At 41.1% G+C, this 21,117-nt stretch overlaps 1 protein-coding gene across 1 annotated transcript in view; it reads right to left on the bottom strand.

The window, feature by feature from the left end:
- Positions 1–6,455: 6,455 nt before the first annotated feature.
- LOC132831272 (protein Tob2-like) overlaps positions 6,456–21,117 on the bottom strand; it is a 32,437-nt gene continuing 17,775 nt past the window's right edge. The window contains exon 2 of the mRNA XM_060849300.1: positions 6,456–13,333. Within this exon, the coding sequence (XP_060705283.1) occupies positions 12,355–13,272 (918 nt within the window). The 5' untranslated portion in view covers positions 13,273–13,333 and the 3' untranslated portion in view covers positions 6,456–12,354. The remainder of the gene's footprint in view (positions 13,334–21,117) is intronic.

Below are 21,117 nucleotides of genomic sequence, written 5' to 3'. Positions count from 1 at the left end.
TTCAGAACAGCATAATTAAGTGAGTGGAATTCTGTAGGGGTTCTTTATTCTGGTCTTTGGATTTCATTGTGTAATTTTGTGAATAAATCTTTGTCTATTTAAAAATCTAGTAGTTAACCTAGCTATCATACTCCAGATAATTTTCACTGTACACTCAGTGAAACAAATTGCAAAGTATGGTCTGGGGATGCCTGCTTAAGAGTGTTTTGAGTGGTCTGGACTAGTCTATAACAATAGACTGGTCACAGGTATAGAAGGACTATCTTGAGATGGGAGTACAGGTCCAACCTATTCACTAAGTTTAGAAAAAGAGGCAAACTTGGCTGAACAAATATAGAAAAGGTAGCTGATACACAGCCCTGAAGTGGCATCCCAGAGCAATCAAGACAGATGGGTGTTCCTGTACCTTGCTCAGTCGCAGACAAAAATTACACAAGAATAGCCTGAACAGGATTGTCTTTTAAGACAGTCAAAATGCAATAATTGGCAGACTTGTAAAAAATTCATTCCCAGGATAAGGGTGCCTCTGCCTAAGCCAGTATTTATTGTCTATGCTGAATTACACAAAGGGCAGTTAAGAGTCAATGTCATTACTATGGGTCTGGAGTCACATGCAGGCCAGACCAGATTAAGTAAGAAAACTGCCATTCTTAAGGCCATGAGTGATTTAAATGGATTCATGGTCCTCATTAGATCACATCACAATCTGCCATGACAGGATTTGAACTTAAGTCACCATGAGCTTCCTGGGCCTTTGAAATATCAGGCCAACAATAATATTACTAGGCCATCATTTCTCCTTTTGCCCAATCGAAAACAAAACCTAGCTGGCAAAATAAAACTCTTGATCTGGTTGCTAAAAGGAACACCCATCAAAACAAATTATATTCAAAAGTCACAATTAAAGAAACAAGGCCATATTAGCTCTATCATTGATAGCCAGGAGGCACAGGCTTAAGGCCTACATCTGTAGTAAAAAATGAATTATGTTAATCAACAACTGAATTGGCCATTACTCTAACATGTAAAAAGTCTGCATTCTGAATCTTGTGTTTTTAAACGTTCCTGCTAAAAGAGCTGTTTAGAGTTGTTTGTTAAATATCTGAACCACAATAAACTGCTTAATAATCTTAATACCCTCCTCAAGGCCAAGCTGACTATTTTATGATAGTGACTGCACTTCAAAAATATGGGATTGGCCACAGCGTGCTTGGCACATCCTGGCATTCTGATTGGTTCTTTATTAAAGAACCACTTGGAACAAAAAAAGATTGCTTGAAAAACTCAAGTCTACCTGCATCTGTGGAGAGAAATCAGTGAACATTTCAGGTCCAGTGCCTTTCATCAGAATTACTTGATGCAGGGCACAGTTATGACCGAGTTAGAAAAATGAATAATCCTATATTTGTGCTGCAAATGTGTTGCTGGTCAAAGCACAGCAGGTTAGGCAGCATCTCAGGAATAGAGAATTCGACGTTTCGAGCACAAGCCCTTCATCAGGAACAAGAGAGAGAGAGCCAAGCAGGCTGAGATAAAAGGTAGGGAGGAGGGACTAGGGGGAGGGGCGATGGAGGTGGGATAGGTGGAAGGAGGTCAAGGTGAGGGTGATAGGCCGGAGTGGGGTGGGGGCGGAGAGGTCAGGAAGAGGATTGCAGGTTAGGAGGGCGGTGCTGAGTTGAGGGAACCGACTGAGACAAGGTGGGGGGAGGGGAAATGAGGAAGCTGGAGAAATCTGAATTCATACCTTGTGGTTGGAGGGTTCCCAGGCGGAAGATGAGGCGCTCCTCCTCCAGCCGTCGTGTAGTTGTGTTCTGCCGGTGGAGTCGTCCAAGGACCTGCATGTTTTACTCGAAGATTTTAATCCTATATTTGTGCCCATCTTTCGAAACCTCCAGCTAATCTAGAGTCTCCAACACCTCCTTCCATTCCCCCAAGGTACCATATCTCCTGCTTGTAAGATCCACCATCATTTGTGATAATTTGGATCAAACATTCTAGGATTGTTTTCATATCACCCATCTCAGTGCTGGTAGAGCAGATTCAACTTTGGATCTCACTTCCCAGATGTTTTACTTAAAACCTTTATGCCAACCTCCAAGGATTCAGAGCATGAAAACAGACTCCGTCAGCACCAGACAGCTATTCTGATCTAGCCCCATTTGGCCCATATCCCTCTAACCCCTTTCTAGTCATGTACCCATCCAGATGCTATTTAAAATGTTATGCCCAGCTCATTTGCTACACACACCATCTTGTGTGAAAAAGTCCTTCATAAATCTTTCCCCTCACCTTTAATACCTGTGCCCTCTAGGTTCCCAACTCCGTGCTCCTGCACTAGAGCACCAGGTGTGTCAGTACAGCCCTTACTTAATCAGACCAAAACAGCACCTGGTATTCAAGATGTGCTCTCACCAACAGACTGGTGAATCAAGAGGATGACTTTGTTACTGCTGTATTCCAATCCCCTTACAATAAAGGCCAACATTCTCTTGAGCAGAGTAATTGGTTCTTGCACATTATCCACCAGCTTCCCCTGCAGCTCACTCTCCCCAAATATCAGCCCAGAGATTTCCCCAACAGCCTAGTGACAGTACTGGTCTGGGATCTCTGCTCATTTCTTAAATAGCTCCAAAGACTCAGACCTTCTGGTGCACACAGTTCCTCGGTCACTGCCCTTTGCTGGGATATTGAATGTTTTAAAGATTAAAGGGGGCCCCCATTACTTTAAATGGGACACTTCCTTGGGTCAGCACCTCCCTCAAACTCCCACCACCCCTTAAAACATTAAGGAAAAAGGAAAGGATACAATTGAAAGTGTTTCAGACAGTCAGCAATGCCTATAGTGAGATCCAGCAGTTATTGCCTACAGTGAAACAGTTCCAACTGATGCACAGGAGCACTATGCCACTGTGAAGGTTGTAGTCGTGACAACTTATTAAGCCATGATGCAACTACTTGTCTCTTCAAAAGATAATCAGTACAGCCATTTATCTGAAGGAGGGCAGTGTAACTGAAGACCCATTAGAAAAGGGCAGTTAAATTTAAAAAAGGCAAAGTCTCACTATTTCCACCACCACCAATGGCACCCATTCCCGATAGAATATTGGTTTACCTTGTGATGTAAAATATCCCAGGATACCATTTGGAAGGGCAGATGACATGTTTAATAAGCAGTGCCCTTATCAATATTTATCCATGTAACAGTAGAGATTAATTGATCACAATCTCACTGCTGATGGTGAGAACGGTTTTGCTGGAAATTTGCCGATTGCAAAACACTTGAGCTTCATTAAAACCATAAACTCATGTACGCAAGTCTTTCACATTCATGGAGTATAGGTCTGCCCTCATTAGTTTTTAAGATCTCGAAGTTTGAAAATATGTACAAATTTGTACTAGTGTACAGAATGCTCTGTGGTCAAAGGATAACTGGTGACATTTATTCATTTGGTGAGTTTTACATGACAGCACAGACTGAACTATTGAACTCAATGAGGGATTTGACTGAGTTATTAGGATTTTACTAGATAAGGATTACACAATTCAAGTAGAAATACTCAGCATTATCTGCCAAGGTTGGCTAAACATAAATAGTTCTTGAATTGTTTGCAGTGAATCAGTGTCCATTAGGAATCAAGTCAAAATTTCACCCAAACTCCATTAAAAGCCCTTCGTAGTCCCAGCTGCTGGAGAAACACGCTTCAAATGTCCTAATAGCGCACCACTGAATCATGTCGCTAATCAAAATTGCAATCAGCAATTCCTCTATGTGCAAAATATTCTTCAGCCAGCCATATAAGGGCAACTGCCAACAGAACGTTTGCCAATAATTTAAGTACAAAATCAAATGCCCTTATTAAATTTCCACAAAGAATGCTGAACTACAGCTCTCCCTTGTTAAGTTGTCATGCCTGCAAAAGATTTTTCTCCTATTTGAGTTCTGGGAAGTGAAAGAACAGTTCAATAAAAGTGGAAAATCTCAAGTCTAGTCAAATCAAAGATTGTTCCATGATAAGAGAAACAATGGATTGGAAGTGAAGTCTACTATGAAGAGGCAGTTTGTTTACCAAAATCCCTTTTATCCCCCCCCAAGTGAAAACCTCCCCTCAAGTCAGTTTGCTTTGCAACCTTCACAAAAAGGATCAAATCCCTCAAGTAAACTCCACGAGGGAGGAGGAGAGGAAAAAAGAGGGAGAGGAAGTTATTGCTTTTGTACTTCCAAATAGAAAATACGTGTAGGATTTACCACAGAGCGAAATGCGGATTTGTGGTTGCCATGAGTCACTTGATAGGAACTACACTTATTCTGTGGTCTCTTTTAAAGACTCTCACTTACACCTCACCTATCACAGCTTCAGGCCATTTCAAATCAATTTACAGCCAGTTAAACATTGTGTAAACAGCAGAAGGTTTATATACCATGGAGAATAACAATCAGGTTTTAGCAATGTTGGTTGGTATGATAAATAGCAGCCATGGTAATGGAAAAGCCTCTTGCTCTTTGAAACACTATTGCAGATGGAGCCTCACTTGTATTTTTTTACCTGGCGGTGCAGAACCCCCTCAGTATGGTATTGGAGCATCACCCTCAAGATTTGCATTTGTTTCAGAGGCAGATTTTCAAGCCATAACCTGCCAGCACAGAGGCAAGACTGAGGCGTAGTAGACTGGACTTGCTGTGGATTCTAATTCAAATTCATCTAGCTGCTATGGTAGAAAGTTCAAATTATAGATCTGTGAATTAGGGGCTCTTCTGGCACAGGGAAACCAGAGTATATAATTCTGCAGCAGCTGGAATTTGAAATAACATAGCTGAAAGGTTGATTTCAAAAAGACTTGAGTCAGAATTAGCTGGGCTTGGTAACAGAACATAAAACATTGCAGCGCAGTAGAGGCCCATCAGCCCTCTATGTTGTGCTGACCTGTGAAACTTGTCTGAAGCTCATCTAACCTACACTATTCTGTTCTTGCCCATATGCCTATCCAATAATCATTTAAATGCCCTAGATGGTGGCCATGAAACTATTGATGGTCGTAAAAACCCTATCTGATTTATGAGTGTCCATTAGGGCAGGACATTTGCCTTCCTTAAATTGCTCTGGTCAACAAGTAATCACGGTGTTAATTAATGGCCTAACCACTCAATTCAAGGACAGCTCTGTGACCATTTGGAAAATGGTCAAATAAAATTTTAAGCCATTGCGAAGCAAAAAATGAAATGTATCTCTCCAGTCTGATTTTTCAGCTTGAGAGCACCTTCACTTTCAGGATTTTTCTGGCTGTTTGATCGGTGTAGATTAGCAGCCTTTTGGGGCCTGAATTTGCAAGTTGTCACCATCAAGAGGCAGGAAAAATCTGAACAGAATAAAGTGAGAATTTCAGACAAACATCCTCCTTGATGATGGGAGGTGTAAGAAACCAGGCAGACTGAGAAAACCCCTTAAACACATCATTCCCAACTCATGATGACAAACGTAGTCAACAGCAAACGTATGAATCAAAACCGCGAATAACGCTGTTCCTTTGGAGCCAAAATTCTTTGTAAAACAGGCTAAGGTTTTAAGAGCTGAAAACAGCAGGAGACTAAACTGGTTTGCTGAGCCATTGTTGAAGAGATGCCTGCTGTTCTGGTGTTGCCTTTAGCAAATTCGGATATCTTAAACTATTCCATCACTGGCAGCTGTCTTCAACTGCCTTGGCTATAAACTCTGGTATTTGCATACTTCTACCTCTCCTCTAAGATTCTTCGTAAAATCTACCTTTACGACCATGCCTTCGGTTATTTGTCTGTTTACTCCTTCAGTGACAAGTCAAACCTTTAATTGATAATGCTGAAAGCAAAAAAGCTCTGCGCTACATACAAAAAAAACCACTATATTCAAGTTGTTACACACCCATCTTCTATTCATTTGTCACTAATTACACCAATTGCAAGCAACCAGTGCATACAAAAATCAGGAATGAAGAAAAACAAGTTGTTGGAAAAGCTCAGCAAATCTGGCCACATCTGTGAAGAGAAATCAGTTAATGTTTCAGGTCTGGTGAAACAGTTCTGAGATCAGGGTCATGGGACCTGAAATGTTATGGATTTCTCTTCACAGATGTGGCCAGATCTGCTGAGTTTCTCCAGCAACTTCTGATTTTTTGATTTATAGCAGCTGTTGTTGTTTTTATTAAACAGAAATGAAGTTGCTTTGTTTCATTCGAGGGAGATGCCAGCACCTATTGCAGCCCGGACTGGGAAACACCCAAGCTACATAGTGTTGCTCTATGGATCATGGGGCAGCATCAAGTTTTAAAACTTCAGTTTTGTTGAAATTTGTAGTGGAGCCGGGCAAACACAACTTTCCTTAGGCACGAGTTAACTGCTTGAACAATCTGACCAATTTAATCAAAAAAACAAAAAGAAAAGAGGTACTACACACCAGCAGCTCCAATTTTCATGCTTTTAATACAAACTTAAAAAAGATCCGGAACATTATAAACTATACAGCTCTGACCTCACCTACAACAAATCTGCAAAAAACATTTTAGCATCAAGCAAGTATTGCACAATGTTCCAAAGTAGAAAATTGGGATATTATTCAGTCTACAATAAAGGAATTATTTGCATCCGCTTTCCTTAACAGAAAATAACCATTCCTTTCAAGAAAGTAAAATGTACATAATTTGAAAAAATCCTGCCATCGTTTTGTCTTTTTCTGAAGCATACAATGTCAATATCTCTTGGTTTTCAATTTTTTTTGAAAAAATAATTTGTTGCATATGAAATCTGAAATGAAATTACAATGTACATTAGAAATATATACTCTTAACCTTTACAAACATCTTAAATCATTCAAGCAAAAGGAAACCAAAAGAAAAAAGAAACTTAAGATTTCGATCAGTTAGTGCCAAATCCATTAAAAAATAAAATAAAACCAAGCAATGTTTTTAATGTTCAAGTAAAGAAAGCTAACATCTGTATAATACATCATTGTCAATGAAGAACACTTAGGGAGGAGTGGAAGGAAGGGTTAAAAGTCAAAGATTTCAGTTTCTCTCATCCTCCCCCCATAAACTCTTGAAATAGGGATGCTATGTAGTTACTTAGAAATTAGGCTATTATGCATCTCCTAAAGTTTCCACACATTTCCCCTCCCCCTCCCTTGACCATTTTATTCTTTTTCAAGGCAGAAAACTCAGTAGACATCATAACTGGTGTAGCACACAGCTTCACTAGCTCCAAGTGATTTCAAACTCACCATCATAGCCACGAGTCAAAGACTTGAGCAGCAATAGCATTTGTCAGTGAATTTTCACTGCTCTCAAGTCATGAAATCAAAGATACACGTTCCAAAAAAAAAGAGATTATTACATTTGAAAACTGCAAAAATGTCAGGGGGGGGAAGCGAGCAGGTGATCAGAAGCTGGAGTGCTGTTTGCCCTCTGAAGCTGCAAGATCTGTCAGAAGAGCTCAAGTTTACATGTTAAACCTGCCACCTCAGAGATGGAGAAGCAAGGTGTCTTGTGTTGTCATCTTAACCCAATTGAAACCCTTTGCCCTTAAATTAGGACTGCCTCTTTCTACACAACAGTGAATTCATGAGGCAGATCTCCTTTCACTTCTCAACGGTCCTTTGCCAGCCATCCTCCTGTTTACTTGGGTATCCTCCCATATAACAGGAGCATGGAGGAATCGGAATGCTCATTGGACATTGATCATGAACAGGCATTGTTGGGATTGTTTTGATTTAGAAAGCCAAGTATTGTGTTCCTAGAATTGGACAGCAATATTTGCAATAGTCCTTTTCTTTACCCATCACCACAGCTTCTCCAAACCTTCCCCTGCCCCCAAAAAGAGTGCACCATTCACCTGCAAGTGTTTTCTTTAACAAGAGAACTGTACTCCATTAAAGATACCAATACAATCGTGCTTAAAAATGCAGAAACCGATGACCAGATCAATGTTTAAATGCAACCCTCTTGTATAAACTTACACAATTGCTAAATCGCTGCCACAAGATTAGGTAATGGTAGCACTGCTGCTCACATATTGCACTCCAATAGTTCAGGCTGATGAGGCCAGCAAGTCACTTCGGTCTTGCTGGGGAGGGAGGGAGGGAGGGTGGGTGGGTGGTGTGGTATGGGGAGGAAAGGAGTGGAAGATGAGATGATCAGTGGCTACCAACTCCATTCCTAACTTCTGTCATTTGCAAATTCACCAGTATAGGTTTGTTAACTATTAACGCTGCTCATGTTGGAAGAGAGGATCGAAGGGGAGAGAAGAAATACTGGCAACTAATGACAGGCTCAGTACTACCATATTAGCTTAAAAAAGGTCCACTAATGCTGCATCTTACAGTCAGGATGATTATAGGTAAAGTTACTACAGCAGTGAGAGTTGTTTCAGTATAGGTGCATTTAACTGCAATTGCTAAGCTCAGGATACATCACTTCTTATGGAATTGTTGGGATAGTAATCAAATGGATTAGACTGTATTTAACTTGCTGATCCAGTCTTGATCCCTTTATTCCACCAATGGGCCTATTGTTGTTCATTAAGTGCATGTCAGAGGCTCAATAAATTTAGGACTGTCAATATAATTCAAGACCATAAAGACTGAAAAAAAAAAGGATCGTCTGACCTTTCATGTTTCTTTGCAGTACCCATTGAGTGTTTTTTCTTAATAAAAGTCACTTCTTTCATTTCAGTGTTTCAGGAAAGGATTCCACACTACAGTACACAAGCCAGGTTAAAGCAGCAGAACCATTGATAGTTCAGCAATTCAATATTCCAGTCACATTAATGTTAAGACCATTATATAATGAAGGTTGGCTTGGTTGCTTATAGTTGTCCCACAGGACAGGGCTGGAACCCTCACTAAGTCAGGTCATGGGTACAGCATTAGCGTGGGAGCAGACACAGCAACAAACTGTACCAGAGGCCCAGGAGAGGGCCAAAAGCTGGCGATCTCCACTGGACCAGCAACAGACTGGAATAGTAGGGAATCTCAAATGCAAGTAACCCCAGGAACACATGGACTTGATTCTAGAATATATCTGCAAGTGGGTCATAAGCAAAGAGCTCGGAGTCCAAGGGTTATCTGCTCCTGTTTCAGACAATGACACAGGTAGTTTCCTAACATTTGTTATCGCTTATCCCAAAAATGTTGAGACCCTGCCTGAAATGTAATGCACTGGTATAGATTACAGCCTCCGGCAAAGAAATTAATATTGGACCCAACTGTTCCTCCCATTTCAGCAGCACTGTTTGGTTGCGAGATATAAAAACCTGCACAACTCCCACAGGGGGAAGGAGGGGAAATAAATCAGAGAAGACATTTCTATTATCTCTAATAGCCTCTAGCAGAACAATACTGGAAAAAAGGTCTCTGAGCAGATTGCTTCCTTTGCCAGAGGAGTAGTTTGTAATAAGTGATTAAAAGAACAGCAAACTGATCGAACCTGGCTCAGGCCCAGGAGTCTCACTCCCAACTCCCCTGCATCAGCAACATGTCAGAATACAGTGTGAAAAACTAGCTTGCAAATTTGAAGTCCAACTCAGACCTTCACCCACCCAATTCCCTCTGTGAAACAATTCACTGCAGCTGTTCGAGACAGGTTATCAAATTTAAGTGAATCCTTTTGTTTGAAATAAGCTGCTTAGGAGTTTAGTCACTTGATTAGGAGGGGTTACAGCAAGCAGTCGAGAGCTATTTTGAGGTTCAGAATATGCTCAGTGAATGGAGCATGCCCAGTATCTCACTGGCTGTAAACAGTACAAGATCCCCTTGCTAAGGTCCACATTACATTTACCAATATTTGCTGTTATGCCAAAACCCAGTTAATTCTTTTCCGTGTGGATGAACTAATTAATTGCTGTAACAAACCTTTTAATTACAACTGCAGCCAAAATGTAATCAGCAATGCTCCAAAGCACTGAGATAAAATATTTAGCAAATTGGTATCATTGCTGCTCATTTCTGGGACTGATGAACCAAGCTGCTCACCCTGGACAATTTAAATATTGCTAGTGTTTCAAGGACAACTTTTGAACTGGAGATTTTTTTGTTGTTGCTGTAAATTGCAAGGTAGTGAACACTGCTGCATATGTGGCAAGGTTTTAACAGTGACTGAACAAGTATGGCATTACAATACAGAAACAGAGGGTTCTGGATAGAATGCTGTATACAGCATATTCAGTTTCAGAGGCTCTGGCGTTTCCTCTCAACGTTCACTACTAAACTAATAGAGGTGGCCAGTCCCCCAGATTTCTCACTCACCCCACATGACACTCCACTTACAGGATTAGCTAGGACCTAGTTGAATGATGCTGAGGGGTTTGCAAAATCTAGACTGTAGCAAGCCATCGCAACAGGCAATCAAAATGCGGTTATTGGAAAATTCGTTCTGAATTTACCAAAGAGGGTCAGGTTCTTGGGAGTTGCACAGATGATTGAAGGACATTCAACTGTAAAGGTTTGCAACAAGGACTGCAAGCTCATTTCCACATCTCCCTTTTCAATTGGAGCATTAGATTCAGACCATATGCAAAACACTGACCACAGACATATGCCACTATTCCTTATAAGCTAAGGAAAGAGGGGTTCTTGGATTGTCATTTAAACTACAAAGAATGGGAACATTACAACTTAAGTCAATGCTGGATTTGAAAAGAACTGAAGGTGGGAAAACAGGAATGGTGCAGCTCCTCAATACCCAATGTACAGGACATAACATTTATTAAAAAAAAAGGTGCTGTCAACTGGAGAGGGAGGATTGTTGAAGATACAATACAACTCAACTCTAATTTGGTCACACTCATTCCTTTCTGGGATTAGATCCCACTCATACATTGGACATGGACATATGGTGTGAACCTGGTACATACAGACAGCTGAACACAGCAGGAACCAGTTGCGAAGCAGAGCTTTTCAACAGATAACATGACTTATGCACCCAATTCCTGACCAGCTACAGACAAGTATCACAAAACACACTCCCTGACTCCAGTTACTCAAATCCAGTGCAGTCTTTGATCTCTTCTCCTTTGTCGTATCTCACAGTTGAGGTGAATGTCTTGTGGCATCCACAACAGAAATTCTTCCTGAGGTTTGGTACTTTCCCTCCCACCAGCCAAACATTTGACTTTTTTTTTGGAGGGGGGTGTTGACTGATCCTTAGACCAAGTGGAGCATCATTCTCTTCACACAGTAAGAAGAGGAACAGACAGCAGAGCTCAAATAGCCCAACTGGAAAATGAAAGAAATGAGTTTTAAAACTAGAGTACTCCAAAAGGCTCACCAATATCTAGGATGCAAACAAACACCCCTTTAAAAAAAATCTCTGAAAACAGCTACTTCTGGCACAATTGTTGAGTGCTCACTTCACCAAACCTGCAGCATAATCTGAAGAGTAGAAGGTTCTCGGTAAGATGCAAGGTACTGTAGATCTTCAATGTAAAACTTTAAACCAGCTAGCACAATGCAGTGTAGTATTTTGTCCAAATAGCAGGATCCACAGTACATGCCACAGCTTCACAAGATTTTTTTTTTGCTAGTTGCCATAGTACAGTAGTAATCCAAAATGAGATTAGCATGAACGAAGAACTTCAAAGCCCTTTAACACCAAGATGACAGGTTCTGCTGCAGTTCAGAGCGAGGTGTTCTTTTTGACAACACTTGGAGTTTTAAAAGGAAGGAGGGGGAGTGAGGGCAAACAGGAAGAATGTCAAGACTCCGTGGACAACCAGTTAAGACATACATTAATCGCATTAAAATGCTATATTGGCAGAATTCTGCTTCACTGTGAACCTGCCAAACTTAAGTTGTCGGACATGGCTTCCCATCCTGTAGCACTATAGCAATAATTTGAAAAAAGGGAAATAATGTGTTCTTCTAGCAACTGTGATACAGCTGCTACTACAGTGCAAAATCAAACAAATACTGGCACAGATGTGAGGTAATGCCCCAAATCTAACTGCTGTGAGAAACGGATAAGACTGCCAGTTACAAATAGTGATCTTTATTTTACTCAATTTTGGAGTATTCCAATATTTCAGTCATCCACTTTTCTTTTAAGATGGACTTTGGTGCCCTGTTCCCCCCTCCCACCTTTGGGGGAGTGGAATATAGAATTTGACAGGAAAACTTACTATAACTCAAACCTACAACTTCCCTATGGATTGCATGAATGTGATGGACATTTCAAAAAAATTTGACAACTTGGGAGATGGTGAACACTGTTTGAGACTGCAAGTGGGGTTTAGAGGTTAAATGTTAAACTGTTCCCGAAGTGCTCTTCAACTTTAATTAATCTTAGTGTTGGCCTTCTTTGAGTTCTATGTATAGAAAGGATTCTTCACTACATATTTTAGTTAGCCAAGACAACTGGCTGAAATGGCTGGTTAGGATACTGCATGGTGTTCAAGTTGAAGTCAAGTCCTTCGACAAATGGGGCCTTCTCTCCCAAGTTGTTATTATTGTAGATTGGTGGCACCTCAAAGGCATTAGGGAATGGAGCTGGGCCAGAGGATGACTGGTTTTCATTCCCGAAGTACAAACTCAGTGAACCAGGGTAGACAAATTCCTTGGCATTTGGAGAAAGGGAGGATGGTGGCATCTGGTTGCTTCCAAGGACCAGTGAGTGCATCGATGTGGACAACCCCTTCTGCTTCATCAAACCATTGGTGGGAGAACGAGCCATTCTCCGGCCTCCAGTTTTCATCTTGGTGGACCCAAATTTGGTGGCAGCAAAGGCTGCAGTCGTGAATGTGATTGGCTGAGTTGACCTTGGGATGAAGGTGGGGCTGACAGAATTCCCAAAAGATGGAGAAGGGGAATTGGACAAGGAGTTGCCCTGGTCAGTGATGGGAGTGAAAACCTGGGCCTCTGGATTAAAGCTGCTCTTTATCTCCTTGTCCAATTCTGCACTATTCTCATTGTCATCCATGTAGAGGACCTTCACAGCTCCTTTCTCACCAATCTGATAGGACACCTCAAAAGGATCAATCCAGAGGCTCAACTCTTGAGGAACATTAGCCCGAATATCTTCAATATCCAACCCACTCCTCCTGGTGGCCTGCTCAACGATGGGGTCCACAGTTTCTCCAATATGGACACACCTATAACCAGATCCTTTCAGCGGCTTTTCTGGGTACCAATGGCCCTCATATTTCTGTTTTAGCAACCGCTCCAGCTCCTCCCCAAACAGGTCTGCACGTCGCCGGGGTAATTTGTTATACAGGTAGGAGATAATGAAATTTAAAGCCACCTTGATCTCCAAATGCATTCTTGGTATACGGCGACTGGGCAAGGCAGTGCAGAATTAGCTTCAAATCTTCACACAACCCCTTAAGGAAAAAGAAAAAAAGCAGTTAGTTCACATATACTTGTACTGTAGGGAATTCTGTCTGCAATCATTAAAACTTTAACAAACAACTCATGCTTCTCATGGCACCACCTGAACTTAGTTTGATTAGGTCACAGACTTGCAAACAACCTCTACTCCCAACCAGAATACCAGGGAGAGTTAGAAATGATGAACAGTTAAATCTATTTGTGGGAGACAGAAGATTAGGTTGCCTGACTAAATTAATCACCAGATAATAAAAGGTATCGGAAGCAGATCACCGTCACCATCTCTGCTAAATCCACTCGTTATGCACAAGATTCTGAAGATTGAGAGAGGATAAAGCAGGACATTCACAGAGCAAAGATCGACAACAGAAAAACAAAACAGTTGACCATCTTTACCAGTCTCCACTTAGGCTGACAGGTACACAATACACAAAAACAAACTTGTGCAAGTAGCAGCCTGGGGAAGTTTTAATGAAGATATTCAAACTGCAAAATGGCTTGGTAGATTGAAGACAGTAAATTTGTTTCCAGCGGTAGTAGGATTGGTTACTCAAGGACATCGATTTAAAGCACTGGAAAATGAACTAGGGATGAAATGGGATTGTATTTCATACAGCTAAATCATGATCTAAGATACACCCTAATATACCCCAAAATCCCTGAATATAGAAAATATTTGCAGGCTTGGAGGAAGGGGAAGAAAGGGTAGGAGTGTGGGACTAATTGGATGGCTGTCAAAAAAAGTCTGCACTGTATTGGGGGAGAAGAATGACCTCCTTCTATGCTGTGTTCTCGTCTAATCCTAATCACTGAAGTTATGCAAGGCACTTAAATCACAAATTGGCTTCTCCAGAGTGACAGACTTGTAATCACTGGTACTTCACCTTCCTGCTGGGTAGCTCAAAGTGTTCTTTCTGGATCCTGTTCTGCTTTGAACAAATTGCACTGCTGGTCATTTTCAGGCGCTTGTGAAGTTTTGTACAAAACAGAAATACAGTTGTATCAATACACCTGACCGCTCCAAGCAACAGCTCTGCCCAATCAGGGGGTAGCATACCCTTAGGCAACACGACATTCTCAGCAGAGGCTGAATGCTTTGATGCGGAAGGAAAAACAAATTCGTCTGGGGTAAGTGATCAAAAAGCTGTCAGTGCATCTTGGAGTTGCAAAATTTCAGGGAACAGATTCAGGCCTTCCTTCCCCAGTTGGAGTTGGCAACTTCATCCAAATTCCATCACAGTGAATGAGCTCCCATATAATCAAATTTCAGACGTCATTTGCAGAAACTATTCTTAGTCTAAGTGATCAAGTTACCATCAGCAAATGCTTACTTGAGAAAGTAAATTAAAAATTAGAATCAACTTGCAATAGACACGAGTAGGCCGTTGCAGAATCCGAGAACTTGCAAGATCTTGCAAAATCAGTTATTCTGCTGCTGTCTAACCTTTGCAGCTGCACACAGTAATTTAGGAACCCAGTACTCAATAAGAAATGCTCATTTTCCTAATGCAACAAGAGTCTCAGATGCAGTGGACTCCAACGGCACACCTTGCAGCAAGTAATGCTTCAATAGGAAGATTCAAATACTGGAATGTGAATAGATATTTAGGAGGTGCAGTGCAGCATCCACAATCTCATTGGTACATATTACCCAACAGTGATGATGGGTATATTCCAAAATGCTTCTCCCGAGAGAAAAATGTACTCAGTCTATTTGCATCTTCCAAGTCCATCTTGGAGGCAATGTGCTGGTTTGGTTCTTTTTCCTGATCTCCATAGGCTTCTAACTCAAGCAGCCTTGGCAAGAAAATCTGGTAGCACACACCACATTTATAAAAGCTCTATCCTGGTATAGCACCAGAGATAGGAACCAGGACACTCAGCATACCATGAGGAAAGGATTGTAGAAACACAAGAACTGTACGGCCTTGCAACTTGATGGCATTTCATTCAACTAAATGCAGGCACTTCTGAGCTTGGTTCTCACATTTTAGGTCTTTACCCAAAATCCTGAAAATGTGTCACTGCTTCCCAATGCAGCCCTCTAGGACAACGTTTAAGGAGTTAGATATAGTTTTTGGACTAAAGGGATCAAAAGGGTATGGGGAGAAAGCAGGAACAGGAGACTGAATTGGATGATCAGCCACCATACTGAATGGTAGAGCAGGATTGAAGTAGCAAACTTAGACCATTAGGCCCTATTTTCTCAGGTGCATTCTTTTTCCTATGATATCCAGGAAACAGAGCATCCTCAATATTATACGGAATTAAATCCAAGATTTGCTTTGCAATTAATTTTAAAAACCCTTCATTTATTCACTCATTTTCACAGCATGTAGATGTGGAAGGGTTTTGCACTACCACGTGGAATGCAATGCTCAACACCAGAATGAACATTGTGGGGCAATTGTTTAACATTGACAATGGAAGATCTGTTAGATCAGCATAATTTACCGATGTAATGGCTTGGTATTAATAGACTGGATGCAAGCTTAGTGTTACAATTGCACATCAGGGACTACAAAAAGAAAACTGCTCGTCAGTCAGTCACACTCCTACTTTACACTTAGTCTAATTAGGCATTGAAGAACAATGAGGCATATGAATATTGAGCTATTCGCCAAGCCAGAGAACACTTGGGCACAAGAATATATTACAGCCACTGGCACTACAGTAATGAACAAATAAATTATATTCAACTGGGTGGTTGCATGCTTGCCTCGAAAGCCAAACTCATATACAAGCTCAGGTGCACCTATGTGGCATGCATTTAACAGCAAAAGAGAATCTAAACATGGGGATGGGTCAATATAAATATTCTGACATACTACCCTGCAGAGTGGCAAACACAGATCTCCACCTTGGCTGAACTGGTGTTATTCACAACCCACATTGCAAGTTACTTTTTAAAAACATCCTTTAATTAAGAACCTTTCAAACACTGCTCTGTTTTCAAACATTTAAATTGAGAATAGTCATTGCAGGCAGTGCATAAATACTTAAATGCTGCTTAAAATTCCAACAGCAACATCCGTGATATTTCCAGCATTATGTTGATTAAACAGTAATCAAATTCAGTGCTAAGCTGGTTCATCTCAGCCATTGCAGTTACAACTGGCCTCAGAAGCAAGAGGGATGGGGGTGGGTGACTAGGATGGAGAGACCAGCTACAAGTTCTCCCTTGATCACCACCCAGTGACCATTGCTTATATCAGATTTTGCTGCCGTCACATTCAACTGCTCATCAGCACCTGGAGCTTAATGACAGCAGCCACAGGTTCTGACTACAAAGGCATCTCAGGGCACAATGACGTCCTCATCCACACACTACTTCGCCCAAGTTCACATACTTCCAAAATCTGAAGGCAGCACTTGTGCAGATGCAAATCAGTACATCGCTTATCAGAGCAGTACTTAGTCTGGCAGTATCTTTTGGACAGAGAAATAGTTAACAGTCCAATGTGACACTTCCCCTGCCCTGAATTTCACTATAAATGGGAGATTTTAAACACATACCTGCAACATCCACAGTTTTTAATCAGAGGCTAGTCTATGATGGAGAATGGCCTTCTATTGAATTTCTGATCATAGCCATGTTACACCTTACTGTTCCAAAAGATGTGGCTTTTTCAAACAAAGGTAAACAAAAGGGAGAAAACCAATGCAACAGTCTTACATCTTGGCCCATCAGCCTCCTTTTTTCAGGAACAGAGCACAAACTTAACTTGTTTGAAACAGGTGGTCTTTAAAACAGATCAAGAATTCAAACCCAAAGCAAATTTAACACCTACTATCAAGTTATCCAAACTACAAGCATACATGTAAAGACCTACTGCACAATTCAACCAATTTTCTTATACACTGGAGACAGTCCATTATTCTGACTCAATTGAAGTATCAAAGCGATGATGTAATGCATTTATATCACCAATATCTTGGGTGGCATTTATGCCAAGTCGCACTACTCTCAAGCTTAAGGTCCATAGTTGAGAGTAGATTGAAAACATGCAGCAATAATTTACTAGAATAACAAATCTGATTTGAGCAGACATCAAAGCCAATTACTGAAAGCTCCAGCATAGAGTGAAGAGTACACTCTGGTAACAGACAGAAAAAACCCAATGCTGGTAGCATGTATTTTGTTGTTGCCAAGGCACAAGATGGCATCAACCCTTTGCATCTACAACCACTCACCATCTATTTAAAACTTACTGTAGCTACTATCCCACTCAACCAAATGAGCTACTTCCAACAGGAGGATAACCAGTGAGCATCAACACCCCAGAGGTGGACTTGAAGGTACATCTTGAGTTGGAGATTTTGGGGACTGGGAGTGGGGTGGTTGGTATTGGAAGAAGTCAGGTTTGTAATCAACAATTCTGTGGATCATGCTGAAAAATACACATTTGGCCGAGGTTACTACAAATACTTGCCTTCCACAGCATAATTACCCACCCCTACCCAATCTGAAAGGCCCTTCTGGTAGCTGGCATGACAACTGTTTCCTAAACACAGTGGGAGCTCCTGGAATTATAATGCAAGACAAAACAACCCCACAATATTTAAATTAAACTTGACTTCTGCATCTCTTACAGAATAATTGGGAATGCGGAGAGGAAAAAGGGGATCGGCAAGTTACCAGTTTAACTAGGAGGAAAATTACAAAATATTGTCAGCTAATCACCCTTGTCTGTTGATGACAAATGATATTCAATGTATTTTGCTTAAATATTAACACATTAGAATAGTCTGCCTCCTTAAAGCACTATGTGGCTGTAGGGTATCCTAAAAAGAGGCCCCATGCTAACATACCACCCATTCAGAATTAATTTTCAATCAGCCTGCGTGCAGTTGGAAATAGGACAGAATCTATAGTTTAAGATTCCTCAATTATACACATTATCCATTTTCAAAGCTGGGGATTTAGTACATTATGCCAAAATATTTCACCACATTAAAACATTCGATGATGCTCCCCTCCTTCTGATAGGAGGGTGCTTGACCTAAACTCTGTCTGCATCTCAAGATGAGTTGTGCCTTTTTGTAATGCTATTAGCATCTTGTGACTCTGAAAACTCCTTTCCTAATTGTGAAAATCTGAGAATAGCTTGCAACATTCTGTGGAGAATTGGATGGTGAAACAGAGCACATTTATAGCACCGATGACTTCATCACAAAAGCAGCAAATAGGGACTGTGTGTAGTTCAGCTCACACCCTCTCCACACATTTCATGGGCTGAACCACAACTTTTAATTTAAGAGAAATTTTGAAGCAGCATAATTTTCACCGCAAAAAGTGCCAATTCATCCTGGGGCACTTTGCCAATAGCCCACTGACCTCTCAGCATGCCTCCTTAGGAAGGACAGCAGGTTATTTAAGATAGATATGCCTCCCTTAGCCCATTCTAAGTTTAATCCAGTTTGTAGCAGACATTTACAGCTATCACTTTCATGGTGAAATTACTGGATTCAATCTGGAGCAGGGGAGATGAACCAAAGCCAATTTTCCCATCTAATTGCACTACATAGCTCAGAGTACCTAATGCTGATAAATCCCATGAGATCAGCTAACACTGTAAACCAGGAATAAAACCAATGTCTCTGATCAATTTGGCATCTTAAGATCTTTGCAACGTCACAGAGGGATCGGGCATTGCAAGCTTTGAGCAAGTTTATTTGCACTGTAGCTATTTAAAAAAGAGACTTGCTTTTAAATTCTATCTGAAGGAAGCAAGTGAAGTTAATTTCCATTACACAGTTTTACAGAAAAAAGGTGAAGGTTGAGGAAGGTTGGTTCCCCTCAACCTGCCAGTTAACTGTGCTACCAGCATTCTGCACCAGAAGGGAAGTGCAGTATTTCACATTTACTGCCTGTTTAACTGTCAACCAGCCAAGTTGCAATGTTACAATGAGCTAGGTTGAGACAGGGAGAGAAAGCAATGAAGAACCAAAACTATCAACATCTTGATGTTATAACTGACCAGAAACTGAAAAGGACCAGCTATATAAATTACACTGGCTATGAGAGGGGGCAGAGTTAGGCATTCTACACACTGCATGATTCAGTTTGAAATATACATCACTTGCCTGAATGAGCATAGCTCTAACACCACAAGCAGATTAACACTGTCTAGGACAAAAGCAGCCCACCTAATTGACAATAGACCCATAACCTTCAATATTCACTCCCTTCACAAATGTACTGTGACAAAACTGAATACCACTTACAGGATGCACTTCAGTAACGCCATGATTTCTTCAACTGCACCTACCACCGAGCAGGGCAAGCAGTCTACTCAGAACACCACCACTTACATGTTTGCTTTCAAGGCACAAACCATTCTGACTTGAAATGGTCACCATTCCTGCACTTGTTGGTAGATCCTAGATCTCCCTTCCCGACAGCTCAGAATACACCTATATGCCACACACTGCAGTAGCTGGGAGATCATGTGGACTGCAGGTGAATAGTCAGATGAATTCGCATGGAACTGGAAAAAGCACAAATCAGGCAGCAGCTGAGCAGGGGAGTTGATGCTTGGGGCAGGACCCTTCAGTCATGAAGAATCCTGCCCAAAACATTAACTCTCCTGCTCCTCAGGCACTTTTCCCAGTGCCACACCAACTACCGTAACTCAAGAGGCTCACTACCCACTTTCAAAGGAGTTAGGGATGGGAAACAAATGTTTTCATCCCTTGAAAGAACAGGAAAAAAAATCACACTCGTACAAACTGGTTTATATTGTCAAAGGGGTTTCACTATAACTTTTGTAAATGCACTACTCAGTGCATTTTTGTTAATATCAGATAAGGGCACAATAGAGCTCAGCTGTGATATTATCAACCAGCACATTTCAGTTCACAGATGAACACCGGCCACTGTGTGAAGTGCCAGTACATTGAAGTCTCTCGCAAGTGCACCCCAGCACAAATGCACACTGCACCTTCAGGGAATCAAAAGGGCTTACAGTGCTAAATATTTAACATACAGATCTAAAATGAGAAGTAGGTCATTTGGCTCCTCAAACATGCTGTGCCATTCAATAAGATCAGGGTTGATCGAACTATATTTCCAATTTCACGTTCTCATCTACTCCCAATAACACTACATTTGAGGTGCAATGGAATCAACCCACCTTCAGTGCCTTTTGGTGCAGGTCTCCAAAGTTGAACAACCCTTGAAAAAATCCTCTTGTCCCAACAGTGTGACCTTGAACTTTAAGATCATCTTTCAGTTTTAATTTGTCATTAAAATCATAAGAGGCTCAAATGAAAGGTAGCATGACTGTAATCCTGTCCTCTGAGGATGAATACTCCCGTTGCTCGAAGGCTTTAATGTCTTCAACGTGTGCTTTGCTGCCTTTTCTCCCCCTCTCCTGCTTGTATCACATGCCACTCACCAATCTGTCAGAAGGACGGACAAGTAAGCTGCTGCCATGAGACTGCCAATTCCAGGCTGCAAGCATCTGTTAGAGCTACATGGGTGCGACCAAGATTACATCATCCATTATTTTCCCTTCATGTAGCAGCTTCACCTCCCTCACAAACAAGATAGGAAGCTCATCTGCTGTGAAACCTTGCAGGTGCAAACTCTCAACCCATCAACAAGACAATGAGGCGTAGTATCAGACTAACTTGCCATTTCTAGACAGATGAAACTTTCAGCTGATTTACAATTAAACCATTATATTGCTATAAAAAGAATGAAGCAAGTCTTCAAAACAGTCAAGCCTCTCCATTCTGGAAGTTACAAATAGATGAGCATTTAAAAAAAAAG

Source organism: Hemiscyllium ocellatum, chromosome 33 (genome assembly GCF_020745735.1).
Source record: "Hemiscyllium ocellatum isolate sHemOce1 chromosome 33, sHemOce1.pat.X.cur, whole genome shotgun sequence".
Lineage (NCBI taxonomy): Eukaryota > Metazoa > Chordata > Chondrichthyes > Orectolobiformes > Hemiscylliidae > Hemiscyllium > Hemiscyllium ocellatum.
The sequence above is the reverse complement of the archived record's forward strand: the minus strand, read 5'-3'. Positions and strand labels throughout refer to the sequence as shown.